This window comes from Petromyzon marinus, chromosome 42 (assembly GCF_048934315.1).
Source record: "Petromyzon marinus isolate PM22_M1 ecotype Great Lakes invasive population chromosome 42, UKy_Petmar_22M1.pri1.0, whole genome shotgun sequence".
In the NCBI taxonomy this organism is placed as follows: domain Eukaryota; kingdom Metazoa; phylum Chordata; class Hyperoartia; order Petromyzontiformes; family Petromyzontidae; genus Petromyzon; species Petromyzon marinus.
In genome coordinates this window covers 12,396,825-12,414,273 of record NC_133708.1, presented here as the reverse complement: position 1 = coordinate 12,414,273, position 17,449 = coordinate 12,396,825, and the positions used below count along the sequence as shown (strand labels likewise).

At 47.7% G+C, this 17,449-nt stretch overlaps 1 protein-coding gene across 7 annotated transcripts in view; it reads left to right on the top strand.

The window, feature by feature from the left end:
- The window catches only part of LOC116951307 (plasma membrane calcium-transporting ATPase 2-like), a 200,269-nt gene that overhangs the window by 85,430 nt on the left and 97,390 nt on the right, over positions 1-17,449 (top strand). For all 7 annotated transcript variants that reach the window (XR_004404165.2, XM_032969843.2, XM_076073532.1 and 4 more), the window contains one exon: positions 11,706-11,903. Coding sequence is in view for 6 of the 7 variants with exons in the window: in XM_032969843.2 (XP_032825734.2) it covers positions 11,706-11,903 (198 nt within the window). In the remaining variant the exon portion in view is untranslated. The remainder of the gene's footprint in view (positions 1-11,705; positions 11,904-17,449) is intronic.

The following is a 17,449-nucleotide window of genomic DNA, read 5'->3' as shown; positions in this document are numbered from 1 at the left end:
TAAAATGCAAATCCATTTATAACATTTTTGACATGCGTTTTTCCGGATTTTCTTGTTGTTATTCTGTCTCTCACTGTTCAAATAAACCTATCATTAAAATTATAGACCGATCATTTCTTTGTCAGTGGGCAAACGTACACAATCAGCGGGGGATCAAATACTTTTTTTCCCTCACTGTACGTGGACTTTTACCGAAAGACCCAAAGAATGTGAACCGCAGCACCTCGCTGATCTCGTCAAGGAGCTGAACCCACGATCGCGCTAACTCGGCTCATCCTCCTCCTAGCAGCAGCAGCAGCGGCAGCAACGGATGTTGGCTGGCAGTCGAATAGGGACGGCGGGGTCACCGCGTCGCGCGCTTTCACCGGCGATTTTTGCGGCCCTCTGGACACGCTCTTCCTTCCGCTCTTAGGAAGCCACTGGGTGGTGTGCACTTTTAAATAATCTAGATTGAAAACTAATTCATTTCTCACTGTTGTTTGTGTGTGTTTAGTTTGTTGTCCTACCCCCACCCCCTCGCACCTACGACTAGCACGGTGGGCTACGTACGGTGCGAAATAAGTTCAACGTGGATGCAAAAAAAAAGATCACCCCGTATTGCCTTAACAGACTGTAGGGGCAAGTGCTGTTAGCGAGCACCTATGAAGGCCAACACGGCACACGAGGGGGTGGGGTGGCCAATATCACGCCCGGCCGCCTTTGTCTCCCTCATGGCGATGTTTACACATTGCACCAGGTACTCATTTGAGGCTGAGTGAATCTAGGAGAGGCCCAGGACCGGTTCAGATAATCGTCACCGGTGTTGGCCGTGAGCGGGAATCGGGTTCGTAGCGCAGCGCACTAACCGCTACACCACCGCTCCCCACCACATACAAGCACACATGCACTCATGTGTTTACACGTGTGGGGGACACGCGCTGCTTTTTGTAAAGGAAACGCGTGAACAAAACGTCGAGTTCCGTCGAGGCTTAACACGGCGGAGAGCATGCAGCTCGCTTGCTGTGGTGCGCAAAGAAGATGCACCTCGTATGAACCGAACGTGTCGTGAACATGAACGTAAATGTATTTTTATTTTTATTAACGCATTCACGATGGAGCCATTCCCCTCTCGAGCTCATTCACGGAGGCACTGTGACGGTCACGTGGCCAGTTGACTGATTCTTCTCTCCCTCTCTCTCTCGCACCCTTCAACACGGATCACTGCATTGCTCTAAACACGACTTCGCCTCCCTTTGTTCTCATCCTCCGCGTACATCCAATTCCAAACCGCAACCCACCATTCGTCGATCGACGCCCGCGGTTTTAAAACGTAAATAAAGAGTGGACGCCAGAATTCCGCGTTAACAGCCAACAAACAAAAACATCGTCTGCCACGTGCGGCACAAGATTAAATCGTTCCATTTACTTTTTTGAGTAAAAGAATCACCAAAGAGGGCATCGCAATGCTTTGCAGTATAATTTTAACTAATGTAGTCCTCCCTATGAATTCAAGACACATATACAAAAATAAAAAAGAGAGGACATACTCGAAGACAAGCTGAAAGGCACAAATGAGTCTTGCAGAGTTCCCTGAACTGTTTGGTGCTCGGAGGCAATCCGCGGGCTGGCGGAAGGGAGTTCTAAATCTTAGGCGCCACACAAGATGATGCACGGGTGCCTTGAAGTTGCACGTATATGGAGAAGAACGGAGTTTTTTGAGAGGTGCGCTTGAAACCGCAAGTGTGCGGGAAAATGTAATTTCACCTAACAAAAATGTGTTTATTTAATCCTGTTATATTACATTTTCTTTTAGATTATGAAATAAATTCCTCGCCCTGTAAGTTTTAATAAGCGGATCTCATACAAACGCTGCTCGAGTTATGTCGTGGTTAGAGCGACTGGCTTACAATTGGAGTTTGAATCCTGAATGGGTGGAGGGGGGGGGCATCTTAGCTCATCACCACTCTGAGGCTGGTAAAATCACTACCATTTAAGGGCTTGACAATCAACACTGGCCCCGTGCCTTGGGAATGTGGAATTTCCATGACAAGCTCAGGGCCAACCAATTGCTTGTTTGAGCGAATATTTTGTGACTTTAAACATTGGCCCAGGACACGTTCCTAGAAGACGTAATGTATTGCTTCGGGAAGCTTTTGGTAATAAGACATTTAATTACGATTTCTAGAGGCGCTATTCTACCCAAAATGTTTATCTTTTCCAAATCATGAGTTCTCTCGCTAATTTTAAGTTCCAATTTTGATGTTGTTACAATTTCGTTGACAGAAACGCTTGTGAAAAGAAGTATACTCAATATGGTGTATACGCATATATATATACAATTATATATCAAAAGCACAAAAATGAAATTCAGGAAATTTGCGAACTTGTAACCAATCCAGAGTTTTTTGACAGCAATGGGGCGGTTAAAGGTACTGGATTGTGACACCAAAAGAAAGCTCTACTCTTTTGAATGAAAGAGCATCTATTTTTACTCGGCAGAAACATCTACGTTGATTTTTAGCTGATGGAACAAAGAGTTGGAAGATCTTTTTGCGCGAGCTCAAAATTTGGTCTTAACTATTTTAAAGCGAGATACGTCAAATGGAGGGTAAGAAGGTCTCCCCATTTACGATGATTTACCATCCTCATCAACCCAGACAATGCCATTGTACAGATTCAGGAATTGTCGATCAAAACGTGAATGTCATATATATAGAATAATAATCAAGCAGGCAACTTTTGCCACTACCGTATGCTCTGGATTATAACGAATACGTATTCCTGCCCACACCTCCGCCGTGTGTATTTTAAAAGAACATTATTATTTTTAAAAACAACATTCATTTGGTGCGTCCTATAATCCGGCAGGTGCTTGTGTGAGAGACAGCAGCCTTGTCTAACTTTATTGACACCGGGCACACGTTGGACTGCGTCTAGCCTTCCGTAGCTCCGTCTGAGAACGCAGAAAAGACGGGAGTTGTTCAATTTGCTGGCAGTCAAATGCTGCATGTTTCATTATAAACCAGTTTATGCTTTTTTTAATGTGTTGGTTTGATGTGCTCGTTTAAACCTAGAGCTGATCTTCATACGCCAAGCTCTTTCAATTAAAATGGTTGTAAAAGAGGCCATTGATCGATTGATTGGTGCTAATGATTGAGGGAGATATACCGATTGACAAAAATAATCCAGCCTCACTGGCCCGGTGATGTGATGAATTGTCACGACCTGAGGTAAAATTCGATTCCAGAATCAATATTTTTCTTGCGACAATGCGGTTAATGTAGCGGCCTCTAGTGGCTGTAGGGTGGGAAATACATGTATCAAATTTGATCACGTGAACTCATTACGTAAAACAATTCAATTAAAAAAGGACTCTCGCGTCAAATTGATACTGTACATGTATCTACATCGTTACGCCAGTATCATACACCCCTGCTACGCCCCCCACCCCCACCATCACAATGGTGCGTTCCACATCTGTGCACAGGCATACGCTAGCAATGATAGCAGAACAATCCAATCTTTTCGGGAGGGGGGGCGGGGGGGCAGCTGGTAGGAAGGTTTTGATTTTCCCAGCTAGCTATTTGTCAAATACATTTACAAGGCTATCGAGATGGGGCCGTAATAAGAATAAAAAATAAACCCCGGCTTGTTTATGAGTTCATTTAACAGGTCTTGCTTATTTGTTTTCCTCTTCCAAAGCCCCCCCCCCCCCCAACGCCCTGGGCTGCATTTCCAATGAATAATGAAAAAATAGATTCCAATTACAACCACGGGGACCCCCCGCGCCAAGGCTAGCCCCGCTAGCGAGTGACGCATGGCCACAACGCCAGTGGCATCCCGGCACGACCCAACTCGGGATGTCCCAGGTGCGGTTTGGGCCACCGTGGACGTGGCCGAGCGACGGGGCGCGCTTGCCAGCTTGTTGCAGAGGTTCGAGCCCAGCGGCCACCCTGGTCATTAGGGCGGCTTTGTGTTTTTTAATCGTGAATTAAAAAAAAAAGTACACGCGCCCGTGCCTGCTACGCACTGGCCGTTAAATATCACGTGGCGTTATTCTCAGAAGAGTAGCCCCCCGCCCCATAGAGTAGCCCCCCACAGAGTAGCCCCACCCCATAGAGTAGCCCCCCACAGAGTACCCCTCCCCATAGAGTAACCTTCCCCCCATATAGTATCGCCCTATAGGGGACCTGCCCCCCCCACCCACAGAGTAACCCCGCGGCAGAGTAGCCCCCCATAAATTATCCCCCCCCCATACATTATCCCCCCCTGCAGAGTAGCCCCCACCACAGAGTAGCCCCCCATAGAGTAGCCCCCCAAAGAGACCCCCCCCACCCCGCATCAGCCTATGGCACCCCCCGTTTCACGCTTGGCGGCCTCCCCCCATCCCAGCGCTGCCGCGGCTGTACCCTTGGCCGCGTTTCTTGGGATGCCATCAGATGGGGCGCGTGATTCGATTAAAGGGTTTTAGGAAGAAGAAAAATCCTTCCATAATCGTGATGATGATGATGATAAACGGGCACGTGATATGAATTAAAACTGTATCGTAATGAAATGTTTAATTCATATTCTTTTTACTAATTTGTTGGCTGTGTGTTGGGGGGCTGGGCAGATCTCGCCGTGCATTGGCGAACATTACAAATGCAATGATTTCGGCTGGAGCCTGAATTGGTTCAAATTTGTCCCTAATTTTAATTAAAACGTTGAAATTGCGTGTACGTTTTGTTCATTAGTTTCGTATGCAATCATGTCAGAGACTACGGGAGGCAGCTTGCCGCGGTGCATTGCGCACGGAAGGAGATGTTATTTTATTGTGCACGTGCGTTTTGCTAATTGCCAAACCGCGATCATCATCAGCAGCAGCAGGAGCAAAAAAATAATCGTCCTGATAGTCGGATGCTTGTTCGTGATGGTGAAGGGGTTCCTTAGGAGTTTAAATTAACGCTGCTGCTCCTTGATGGCCAACTAACGCTTGCGAGAATTATGATTGTGATGACGATGATAACATCAGTGATGGTTCATTGTTGACGGTGATGATGATTACCTGATGGCTGATTGATGGCAATGATCGTAACGGTGAAGGTGAATGATTGATGGCTGATTGACGATTAATATAATTTTGCTGCTGATGATGATTCTTGTTTTTGCTGCTGCTTGTAGCGATGCATTTCCTGACCTTTCATCTGCATAGTGATCGTGAAATGTCATTTAGTTGTCGTCGCCAAAGAATCACGACCACCGTGATCACGATCATAGAACACGAGCGTGCAACCGAGTAAAACAATGCCAACCTTGGTCAAACGTTGCCATTGTTGGACAAACGTTGCCTCGATGCTGGTTCAACGTTCCATCTTTACCGCAAACGATGATTCTACTCGAACGTAAATTAAGATAGAAACCCCCCCGAATATTTGTAAATCTCACTGTTGAGAGCAAAAGGGCCATCAGAAGCCGATATCGTGAAATGTCATCGATTGGTCGACACCAAGGAATTAAAGTGCGTGAGAAATCAGGGAGTGTCACGATCGCAAGCGATTCAGCATATTTTGATTCATTCCTCGTTTATTGTTTGGTATAATCTGAAAGCTGATTTTTGCTCAATTAGTCCCGGGTTCTTTACCAATGTGTATATACGAATTAAAACCGAGCGAGGGGATTGCAAAATAGAGCAGTATGTATAAAAATATATTTTTAAATAAATGATAACATTGAATCTATTTCGATATTGCCTTCTCTCCATCAATCCCGAGCTCGTCCACCACCGTGGCTGTGATACATAAAGTAAAACAAAATTTTGAATACAGCAAAAACCCCTTTTCATATTATTTCCAGTTTCTTAACCATTGCAACTCACACCGCCCAGGATTATTGGTCAACTCGCCTCATCCTCCAGCGTCTCTCCCGTGCCACGCACGCCCTGCGCTCCCCTCCCACCCCTGCCCGCCAGTGAGTTATTGCCACTCTCCTTTATGGGCACAGTCGTAAAATCCCACAATGCAGTTCTTCCGGCCATTCCTCCTGAAGTATGACTGACAAATTGGTTTTGGGAACGGGCTGCCTCGTTCTGTTCGTCAGCGGAATGCAAACGGCAGGCAGCGTGTGCGCGCGTGGACTTTGTACGTTTCTCCTGTACACGCTCTACTGTGTTTATTGGATTATGGAGTTGCGATGCGCTCTCATATTTAATGATAACATTAACATGTCTGCTTAAAGTCATGACAAGGTAACATAATTAGCAGCAGCAGCATTATCCATAGCAGTGGCTGTCATCATCACCAGAAGCAAAATCATCGGCATTACCAGCAACTCCATATTCTCATCATCATTGTCATCATCGTCATCAGTCAGTCAATGTCTATCCACCGCTAGATGAAAGCGTCCGCAAGCGATCATCCCCATCCCTCGTGGTCCTGCGGTGCCCCAAACCGCCTCGCCTCCGCACGTTAACTGATCTCGCCACTCATTGTCCGCGATGGTCGTCGTCGTCTGCTTAGGCGACGTTCCCTCCTTCGGCTGCGGTTCTCACCCTTGCCATCGTCGCGCGCCCTCAGGTGCCCTTCTGCGGCCGTCTGGAACGTTCTTCCTTCCCATATTAGGAGGCCGCTGGAGCTATGCACCTTTACATCCAGATTGAAAACTAATTTCTTTGGAACTGATTTTTTTATGTTGGCTACTTATGGTGCAAAAAATGTTCAACATACATTCTCATACATACACACGTACGGGCGTACCGGTGACGCGGCGGAGCGGTCGTGCGTTCACCGCTTGTTGCGGAGGTTTGTGGTTCGAGCCACGCGTCTTGCCCTGGTTAATACTGCGCGCGGTGTACCAACCGTAATATGAGTACCGTCTGCTTCACAGTGGACGTTTAAAGGTTCCCTGACGTTAATAAAAACAAAGAGTAGACCACGTGTTCCCGGCGTCACGATCCAAATTTACCAACTATAAAATATATATTTGAAAATTACTTTATTGGGTTAAACCAAACAGCAACATCCCCCCCCTCCACTAGTATGACTTGACTCGAACACTCAGAAACAAAACAGTGCTCGGAACATATGGTCGTTTTTTTGTAATCTTTGAAATTGGTTTACTCAATACAATGGCATGCAAAAGTTGTATTATTTGATTGTCTAAGGGTTGGCCTATAATATCTCGCTGCTTATTCCATTGAGACCGCGTTCTTCAATGTTTCTTTTTCATTCCTCTAAGAGGGTATGGACGTAGATGCCCGCAGTGTATAGGTACACGTTTTTACAAAAGTATACACGGCAATTGTTGGAGAACAACACTGAACCTGAATGCAAAATGTCCCATGGCAGTAAATAATAAAAAGTATATATAGAATACGGTTGTAATTTATTTATCCAGGAAAGCCTCACCGAGTCTCTAGGCTCTTTTTTTCCACAGGGTCCTGCGTTGTGGATGTTTTGTCAATTTTATTTTAATGAGCGTGGCATGAGTGACTGGAGAAAACCCAACATGCATACGAGCGGGCAACGTATGAAATTCCATAAGAACAGGTTTCACAAACAATAAAACAAAACTATAAACTCAACCAATATCTTTTTACATTTTTCCAGGTAATGCCCACTGAGCCATTTCGCTCTTTTTCAGAAGCGAGCTGGCTGCAAATGTTCGCTCAACGCACTGGCTTCTCATCGCGTGGAAATTCACAGCAGACAGTTTGTCATTTCTGTGCACCAGTCTCGAGCAACGCTCCCATTCGTTCACACGATCACCGCTCTGCTCCATCAACGAGCCCCAACATCGAGGCTGGGGACGCTGCTGTGCGTTCATCAAACCCAGTGCATTAGCCGGTACACCACCCCGTGCTATGAATGTACTTGCCCTCTTATCCAACCAGCCCGGCTGCTCCCTGAGAAAGAAAGAACAAAAAAACTCCTCTAACCACATCTTGGAGCAATTGCAATTTTCCATAATTGTTTTTCTCTCCTCTGGGAATGGCAGCATTGATTTTAGTTAATTGATGGGAGAAGATGGCAATCCCCCCATACGCAGCGAACGGTTTCTTCTCCGCCACGCTGTCCCCGTCCTTCTGCGGCAACGAAACTCCGGCGTCTTTCCCCTACCCACCCTTCAACCCGTACCACCAACCCCGAATTCCGACCGAATGGCGATCGATGGCTTGAGCGGTGGTGCAGCGGTGTGCGCAGTGCGTATTTCAAGCCGTCGACCCCGAATTTGATTTCCGGCCAAGGGTGTACCGCAGACGCCGGGCAGCATGGCGACGCACAGTCAAACAACCTTCCGCTCCCCGCCGGTGACCAAACCGGCGCGGGGAGGCATTCATCCAGCAGTGGATCGACGAAGCGTAGTTAATGCTGGCTCTTAAAAAAAAAAATGCTGCAAATAACACAAAATCGCCAGCGTTGGTCGGCGAGCCGGTGCCAAGTTCACTTGGGGTCACATTTCAAAGTGTGTCCATAGAGGGTCTCTCTCTCACTTGGACCACCGCGTGTCCTCGCGGTGCTCCTCTGGTCATTCTGGACCATCCGTTAAAAAAAGATCTTTGTAGATCATCGGATTCTTCTGGGGTAAATCAAGATTCTGTTCCTGAACTCTGTTTTGCAAGCGTGCCAGCCACTGGAGGAAACGCCAAGTTCACATGGAAGGGGGACGCTTTACCTGCACTTATTAACATTTTCTGTTAATAACGTTTATAATTATTATTAGAATCATTATAATTCCCGCAATCAGCTGTCAGCCACGTGCGCACGAGGGAGGACAACGGAGCTCTGCACGGATGGATTAAAGAATCCATCGTCGCGCTTGTTATCCCTTGGTCATCATGCAGCACAAACATTCTTCCCACAAAGTAGTCTTAATTGTATTCCCCCTATTGGGTTGATGATAATTGCCAGAAGGACACCAAGTCCCCCCCCCCCCCCGTATGTAAATGGAATACAATAATCATGACAGAGCTGCGTTGCAAACAGATAATGCATCTCATTGGGGGGTGGGGGGGGTGCAGCTCTCACCTGCTGAAAGAAAGGACCGCCGATTGATTTCGGCCCGCTCTTGCATAGGTTAAATCGGACAACAAAGCCCCCCCACCCATTGAGCAGGGACACTGTGTTTTTCTTCCGTGAAGCATACGTCAAAAGTCTGAAGCATTTCAAGGCCATTTTTTATTTTAATAAACAATCTCGACAAGCCTGGAACTTGCTTGCAGCAGATTGGAGAAGTGGATTGTCACGTCAGGCCGTGTTGTTGTTGCATGGGGGGGGGGGTGGGGATGGGGGGAGCCCGCTGTTCATTTTCGCGACGTCATTAAGACAGCCATACAATGTTAGGCAGCATTCACGTAATCTATTCGGCTGCGAGAAATTCCCACGCCACGATAGGCCACCTCGTTGAGTTTTTGAGTTTTCATTTGTGATGGGCAGGTCGCTTCTGAAAAAAAAGCTGTGCGGCTGAGTGCGCCTTACCTGAAAAAATACAACAACAACAACAAAAATACGAAGTGATAGTTGAATGCCTCTTTTTTTTAGTTAACAGTTAGGATGGGCGCCGACGTGATGGCGACTCAAGACGTTATCAGGATGTGTGGGCACCGTTGTTGAAACACAATGATAAATTAGCACGGCGATTTACCCTTGGACCATTATCCACTGCTGGATGAAGCTTCTTGCAGGCGTTTAACTCGGGGCTGATCGTAACAAAAAAAACGAGATAAAGGCGCAGGCCTGGAATTGCTTGCTCACTCCACTACTGGAGGAAGGGCCCCCTCACGAGAGGGAGCTCTGGAGGGGGATTTTTTTTTGTCCTCCTCTTCCATGGCGAACCAGACGTGTGAGTCCCCACACTCAAGACGCGACAGTACGGAATTCAATTTCGTGAATCCATCTGCGCAGAGCTTCGAGCGTTATCCCCCTCGCGCACGACCGGCTTGCTCCGGCTTCTCCGGTGTTTCTCCCAGGTTTGGCCGGCATTAATTTTCATGGAATTGGCCAAGCGTCCGCAGTGCGAGGTACCCCCCCCCCCCCCTGTTAAAGTGTCCTGAGACTCGGCGAGACTGCTCCGGGCATGTAATTAACGGAACGTCACGATTATAAATATGCATTTCGTACGGGCGGACGCGATTTGGCTCTGACATTGTGTTTTGTGCGTAATTTTTTTTCAAATGTTTTACATTGAGAACATAATAAACAGGAACGATGGAAAACTTAATCATGGAAATTACACTGAGCAGGGGGAAAGAGAAGCAAAGGCTGGAATTCAACGGGCACGCTAAAATATAATGTCTGCCCGTATTTTCGGTAGGTATTGTATATGGTAATAAAATCGCGGCGGAAGGCACTTACATTCAAACGTTGGCCCTGTTATAGAACGAGTCTGTAATAGATCACAGCAGGAATCACTTAATTGCACTAATTCAGAGAGAATTGCTGAATCCCGTTGCATAATCCCAAAGGGCACATTAGCCAACATCTTCAGTATAAATAAATAAGTTAGATAAAAGAGAATACGTACATAATATGAAATCAAAAGCGTCTGCCGGCGGAAAGCCTGAAAAAAGACGACTCTCGTTCGTGCTTTTGGCGCGTACTGCCACTTTGCAGGGAAACAAAGTGGCTGTATCGTAATGGGGCGGTCTGACTCCTGCCATGAGAATGTGGAATTTCCCAATTTGTGCTACGAGGGAACAGACGGCTAGCCCTCAACCACTGGCTCAGGGCCACTGATGAAGGGCATCTCCCCATTGCTCATGGGAAAAGCATCTCCCCATTGGGAAGAGCAGTGGTGGAAACTCCACATCCCCGCGGCAGGGATAAGTCCTTTCAGAGGGCAACTCCTGTTGACTTCACGCAAAGTGGTTCTCGTGTTTTAGACCCCCATCAACCTCACGACTGGGACTTGAACTCACAACCTTCCGGCTGCGAGCAGAATTATCTAACCACAGCCAACACCAGCCAGCCGCAAGTGTCCTTGTGCATGCACTCGGGTTGCCACTTGTCCTGGTTTTCCCAGGAACGTCTTCTTGTTGAGGCAGCTGCTGTCCTGGGAAATCTGGAAATGTTCCTGTGACATCAAAAGTCCCAGTTTTTGTCAAATGCTTAACAGTACGCCACTCCATTTTCTGGCAACAAAACTGAAACCTTTTTACAAGGATTCATGTCTGCATTAACCATAATACCTGCAGTCAAAATGCAAAAAAAACCATACTATGATAATTTTTTGTTTGCATTTTGACTGCAGGTATTGTGGTTAATGCAGTAACATGAATCCTTGTAAAATGTTTCAGTTTTGTTGCCAGAAATAAGGGGAAAAACCCTATTATTACATTTTGGTACTGGCAAAGGAGGTCTAATGAAGTACGCCACTCGCTCAAGACAAAGCATTCAAATGCAGTTCTCCCCTCTTCCAGTATTTTGGGATATTCTTCATGCCGTGACATGTCCCAGTTGATGTACATCAGAAGTGGAAATCCCAGCATGCATGTGTATGTATAAACGTGTGTGTCTGTGTGTACGTAGGGGGAGCGGTGGTGCAGTGGTTTACGCACTGCGCTACGAACCCGGCGACCCGAGTTCGATTCCCGCTCACGACCAATAACAATGGCGAATATCTGAACCGGTCCTGGGCCTCCCCTTGGTAGATTCGGCCTCAAACGAGGACCCGGTGCGGTGTGCATTAAATGCTACACGGGGGGAAATCTGTGTCTTATTGCGTGGTGCCTGTGTGTGTGCGCGCGTGTGCAGGCCTGCCAGGCACAGCGGCTGACCTGGAGAAACGGCGCTTGGTGTTCGGGCAAAACTTTATTCCCCCGAAGAAACCGAAGACGTTTCTGGAGCTCGTGTGGGAGGCCCTGCAGGACGTGACTCTCATCATCCTCGAAATCGCCGCCATCGTCTCTCTGGGCCTGTCTTTCTACCAGCCACCCGGGCAGAACTCCGACAGTAAGATCTCCCTCCGTTAGCTTTCCTAACGTGCCATGAAAACACCGTCGTCATCGGCATCATCATCATCATCATAAGAGTCATTATGATCCTCTTTATCATGGTCATTAGCCGGGGGGTGATGGCTCTAATACGCGGCCTCTGATCCAGCACCGTGGAGGCAGTGAGGGTTGTTGGATCACGCGCAGATGTCGTCACACTGCCTTTCCCATGGGCCACGAAGTGCCCGTGCTTGCCAGGAGTATAACAAAATGTGGACTTCACCTGTTCCAGCTGATAGAGCGTTGCCCCCTCGCACGTAAGTAAAACAATCATGAATTGTCTTCTTTGGTTCTTTCGGTAAAGTCACGTAGAATGAGAATAAAATAATACCGAAAGAACCAAAGAAGATGAATCCTTGCAGTCACGAAAGCTTTAAATCGAAAAAAGTCATGAATTGGCTAAGAACATCTTAACAGATAGAGAACCACAGAGCTTGGTGGGGAATTTCGCGCGGGTTCACCATGTGTCAGCCTTCCCGGTTTGGCCGTGGTTCCTCACGCCTCCAGGCTGCTCTCTTTCTTTCAGAGTCGGGGATACTCTGCGGTGCTTTACAAGTTGAAATCATTTACACGGTCATCATCGCCATCTGTCATCGTGATGATCATCACCAGTGTCATCATCATCATCATCATCGTCGTCGTGTGATCATCATTACTCTTGTTGTCATCACCATCATTATCACCATCACCACCACCACCACCATTGCCATAAGTTAATAAAGGTAAAACAACGGATTGTAATTCGAAACGGCAATCTTCACAACAGTAATTGGGTCCTAGAGTGCGTCGGTGTATAATTCGGAGTTTAAATACCACGCAAGCTACACACCGCGACTTACACTTGGCAGCAACATGAATGAAGACATAGTTTCAATCGCTGCGTGTCCATTCGCTGCCATCATTAGTTTTCCCCCCACATTGACTTATGGGTGGCTGGACGTGGCTGTGGCTAAAAGAGCTTCTTCATAGCAGCTGTTGGTTATCGGCCGGTCGAGACGCCCGCCGTCCTATAGGGCGCCTTGAGCGACCGCGGGATATTCATCGCCTCGTGCGTATTCCGGTAAGAAGCACTCCAGCCACCCCCCCCGCCCCCCTCCCCGCGTAAATGCAGTCCGCCTCGAGCACTTACATTAACGTCAGGCATCATGATGTACGACTTGATTACACGCCCTGCTCTTTGAGAAGGCCGAACCGTTGGCACCCGTCGAGTCTCCGCGCTCACAAACGAGCCGTGGAATTTGAACGACGACAACAACAACAACAAGAACAACATGTTTAATAATGAGCACGTTGCGTGAATAAAAACATTTTTTTTGCGTGGCTTTACATCGTCGGGGAAAATCCTCCCCCCCCCCTCCCGGCCCCACCCACTCCGGCTGCGACGTTCACGATCAGTTTGCGGCGATGTGAAGAAATCCTCTCGCGGACTCGTCTCGGTCCGTGGGGGCCTGGCGCGCCGTAGAGTCGTTGGCTACGTACGGCGCGAAAGAAGTTCGACGTGCATCGGAGAAACTGCCCCGCAAGACAAAGTCACCACAGAACGACTTCAATAGGAAGCTACCTCAATACGTCCTTTTCTGTTTGAGATACAGGGTGACTTTCCTTGTCTTTTTACATGTGAATGCAATAGCGATGCATTAATCAGTTTTTTATGTTTCTGAAACTTTCTTTTGTAATTGTACTACCACCAGTATAGAAATAATATGATTTCACATCGATTTATTGCCCAGCGCAGTGTTTTTAGATTTTTCATGCGACACACAGTAGTTGTTTTCGCTCCGATTTCTCATTAGATTCTTTGCTACACTTCAATTCCATGAAAAAAATATATATTTTATTTTACCAAGTAAGGTCCACTGAGTTATATATCTATTTTTCAGAAGTAAACCTGGCCACAAATGATTTTTCAACAAAGTGGCTTATCATGCGGACATTTATAGCAGCCAAATACTCTAACCGGGTGATTCTAAATGTGGAGGGAAAAACCGTAGGACCAGGAGAAAAATCCACGTGACCACGGAGAAAGAGAGAGACATGCAAATTCCAAATATACAGTCGTCAGGGTCAGGATGGAGCGAGGAAGTTCACATCTCGCCACTGCGGCACCTTTTGGTGAGCCAGGGCAATCTCGGCAAACGAGACGCTCTTCCTTGTTTTTCCCGCTGAATGAAATAAACTTGTATCTGACCCCCAACACGAGAACGGCGCTCCTTCGTGCCCTCAAAACATCGGAATGCCGTGTACCAGCCATCCGATGCGTTTACGCACTCCAAGGCTCATCGCTGCCATGGTGGTGTAAAGGTCACCACACCAGAGGTCACCCGTCAGATCTCCCACCGCCGCCGCCTCTGTCCACCCAAGCACCACAGTTATGTCGATCGTCAGGAGGCCCCCTGCGGTGGGGTGAAGCGTGGGAACTCCCACCTCTTCCCAGATGGCTGACTGATGCGGATAATTCGGGCAAAATACCCTCTAGAGGGGCTCTCTCCACATCCCTCCACCAGCGTTGACATGAGCGAGTGCATTTTGCAGGGCCCGCACCGTTACCTGCACCTGAACCTCACGGTTGGATAAGACTCAAGCAACAGACTTGGAGACCGGCCCGAGACCCTCAGCCCTTTGCTGCACTTGAAGATCCATAACTGGACGTCTGCGAAACTACTGGACATGTCTGTGAGCTTTATAAGCTCATCGGATTCCTCCAGTATAAATACATATTCTTCGGTTCTTTCGGTGAAGTCACGTAGGTATAAAATAAAATAAATCCCGACGTTTCGGGCGCAACACAAGCGTTCGTCATCAGGTGGGAAAGCATGGTCTGTTGCTGAGGTAGACTGTTTTAAAAGGTTTTCAATGGGTGTAGTCCAAGGGTCATAAAGGAGTGGCCGGGGCTAGTGATGTTTACGTGAGAAATTAGCATGTAACTGCAAGATAGGAGGAGAGCGGTCTGATTCTGAACCCTTTTAAATTTACACTGTGAAGCAGATGCTGGCGCATCTTACGGTTTGTAGACCGCGCGCAGTATTAACCAGGGAGAGACGCGTGGCTCGAACCACAAACCTCCGCAACAAGCGGCGAACACACGACCGCTTGGCCCCGTCACCGCACGCCCGCACGTGTGTATGTATGCCGACCTTCTTTCACACCGAACATAGACAACCGTGCTCATCGGAGGTGCGGGATTAAGGACAACAAACACACACACACACCTAAAAAGCAGCTCTAAATAAATAACGGGAGTGTCCAAAACTCTGGATTCGAACCCTGGGATGTGAGTGACGCCATCCTCCGTGTCTTTGACACGGCCATTATGAGCCCCCCCCCCACTACCCCCCCCACCACCCCCACATCACCCCCACACCACCCCCACGCCACCCCCCCCACCACCCCCCACACCACCCCCAACACCACCCCCCCCACCCCACACCACCCCCCCACCACCCCCACACCACCCCCCCACTACCCCCACACCACCCCCCACGCCACCCCCCCCACCACCCCCCCCACCACCCCTCTGCAACTCATTGGCCGGCACGGGTTATCTTTTGGTGGTGGTGGTGGTGGTGGGGACAGCTTTCAAATTAAAAATCTCGCACGGCCCGGGATTTCTCATTCCCCGCTATCGATCTCCCACATGCACATAGACCCCCCCCCCTCCCCCCCGTCTTATTTGTGCTTCTCTCGTGATTTGTTTGCGCAATCGGTTGTTGGTTAGGGAGAACGTTAGAGGGGCGGGGGGGGTGATGGGGGAAGGTAGGGGAAGGGCTAAAGGGGCAATGCAATCAATAAAACTAAATGGAGGGGGGGGGGAGAAAAAATAACATCCGAGATGCTCATTCAATCAGCGCAACAAACGCTTTGCAACTGTTTGGCTAAAGAATAGAAATCTTACGACAATACTTTGCCTTTAACAAATGGGGAAACGCGTTCAAGAATAGGGCTATTGTTCTCATCGAACGTCTGCTGAAAATATCTCCATAGCTCATCAGATTCCTCCAGTGTAAAAAAATATATATTCGTTTGTTATATATTATATATTTAATCGTTCGTTCAACTACACCAGAGACATTTTCCTATCATGGCCTTGTCGCATCAGCGGTGTTAGAACAGAGAAAGCCAAAGACGAACAGCACAAAAGCAATGCAAATATTGAAGCATTAATAGCTCTGGTTGAGCCGTTATGTATATTGTATTAAGAAACATTGTTGAAATGAATTGATGCAGGAACTTCGTTATTCAAATTACAGAGAGATGCCTTGAATATATTTAATATAGATTAATTATAATAAAATCACGGGAGCTGCTGGATGAAGGCTTCCCCCACGTTTGCAGTCATGAGAGGTTGATTGACCATACTTCACCACGCTGGTCAGTGTGCAAGGTTCAGGTTGGGAGTGGGGAGGGGGAAGCGGAGGGGCTTAGAGGGAGGGAGGGGAGGATACTGACTCCATAACGGTGATTTTTTTAAAAATACAAAATATTGTTAATGCTCATCCTCCTTCACATCACGCGTTGCAACATCCTGACAGTCTTGATGGCATTTACCAGGGGCATCGACGTTATCATCAAGCACACCGGACTCATCAGAGCAGGCGCCGGGGGGGGGGGGTTTCCTTGGGTAATTGCCATTCTGGGCTCAGGTATTTAAGAGTATTCTAAGGTTTAGGTGTTTAAGACTGGTCTAAGGTTCAGGTATGTAAGAATGTTCCAAGGTTCAGGTGTTTAAGACTGGTCTAAGGTTCAGGTATGTAGGAGTGTTCTAAGGTTTAGGTGCTTAAGACTGGTCTAAGGTTCAGGTATGTAGGAGTGTTCTAAGGTTTAGGTGCTTAAGACTGGTCTAAGGTTCAGGGATGCAAGAGTGTTCTAAGGTTTAGGAATGGACCCAATGCACCTTTGTATTCTTGCATAAGAGTGACATTTAATAAGGAAACCACAGAGAGCACGGATCGATCCGGCTTAATTCTCGCAAAAGCTTGAAGATCCCAAACAGATCCTCGCTTAACGCACTGGCTCGCCGGCTTGTCAAGTTCAACGGCGCCTCATCCCGCAACCCGCGCAGCCGCCGTGGGTGTGTTACTCATCACGAGAGCGCTGGCGGTCGGCAATTTACACCGGACTTATTTTATCCCAGTGTCAATACGGTAATACGATCCCCTGTGTGTATATGACTTAATCTCGTCTTTAATCCCAGATTGGGAAATTCTCGGCGCGTGGTTATCTATTGGGTCAGCTATTTTTGCGTTTTGCTGCATTGCGATTTTTTTCCCCTCTTCCAATTATTCGTCAGCTTCAGCCACTCCTCAATTTTCTGGCAAGACCCACGCCCCCCCTGAATATTATCCATTTACAGATTAATTAATACGGTTTGTAGCGGGCGCAATCTGGACTTTAAAGGGACGGAGACGTAGGGGGAACAATTATAGGAAGAGAAAAGCCCGGAGATTCTGAAAGGAGGACAACACTGACGCCGATGTACGGTGGCGTAAGAGAGGTGGAAATGAATTC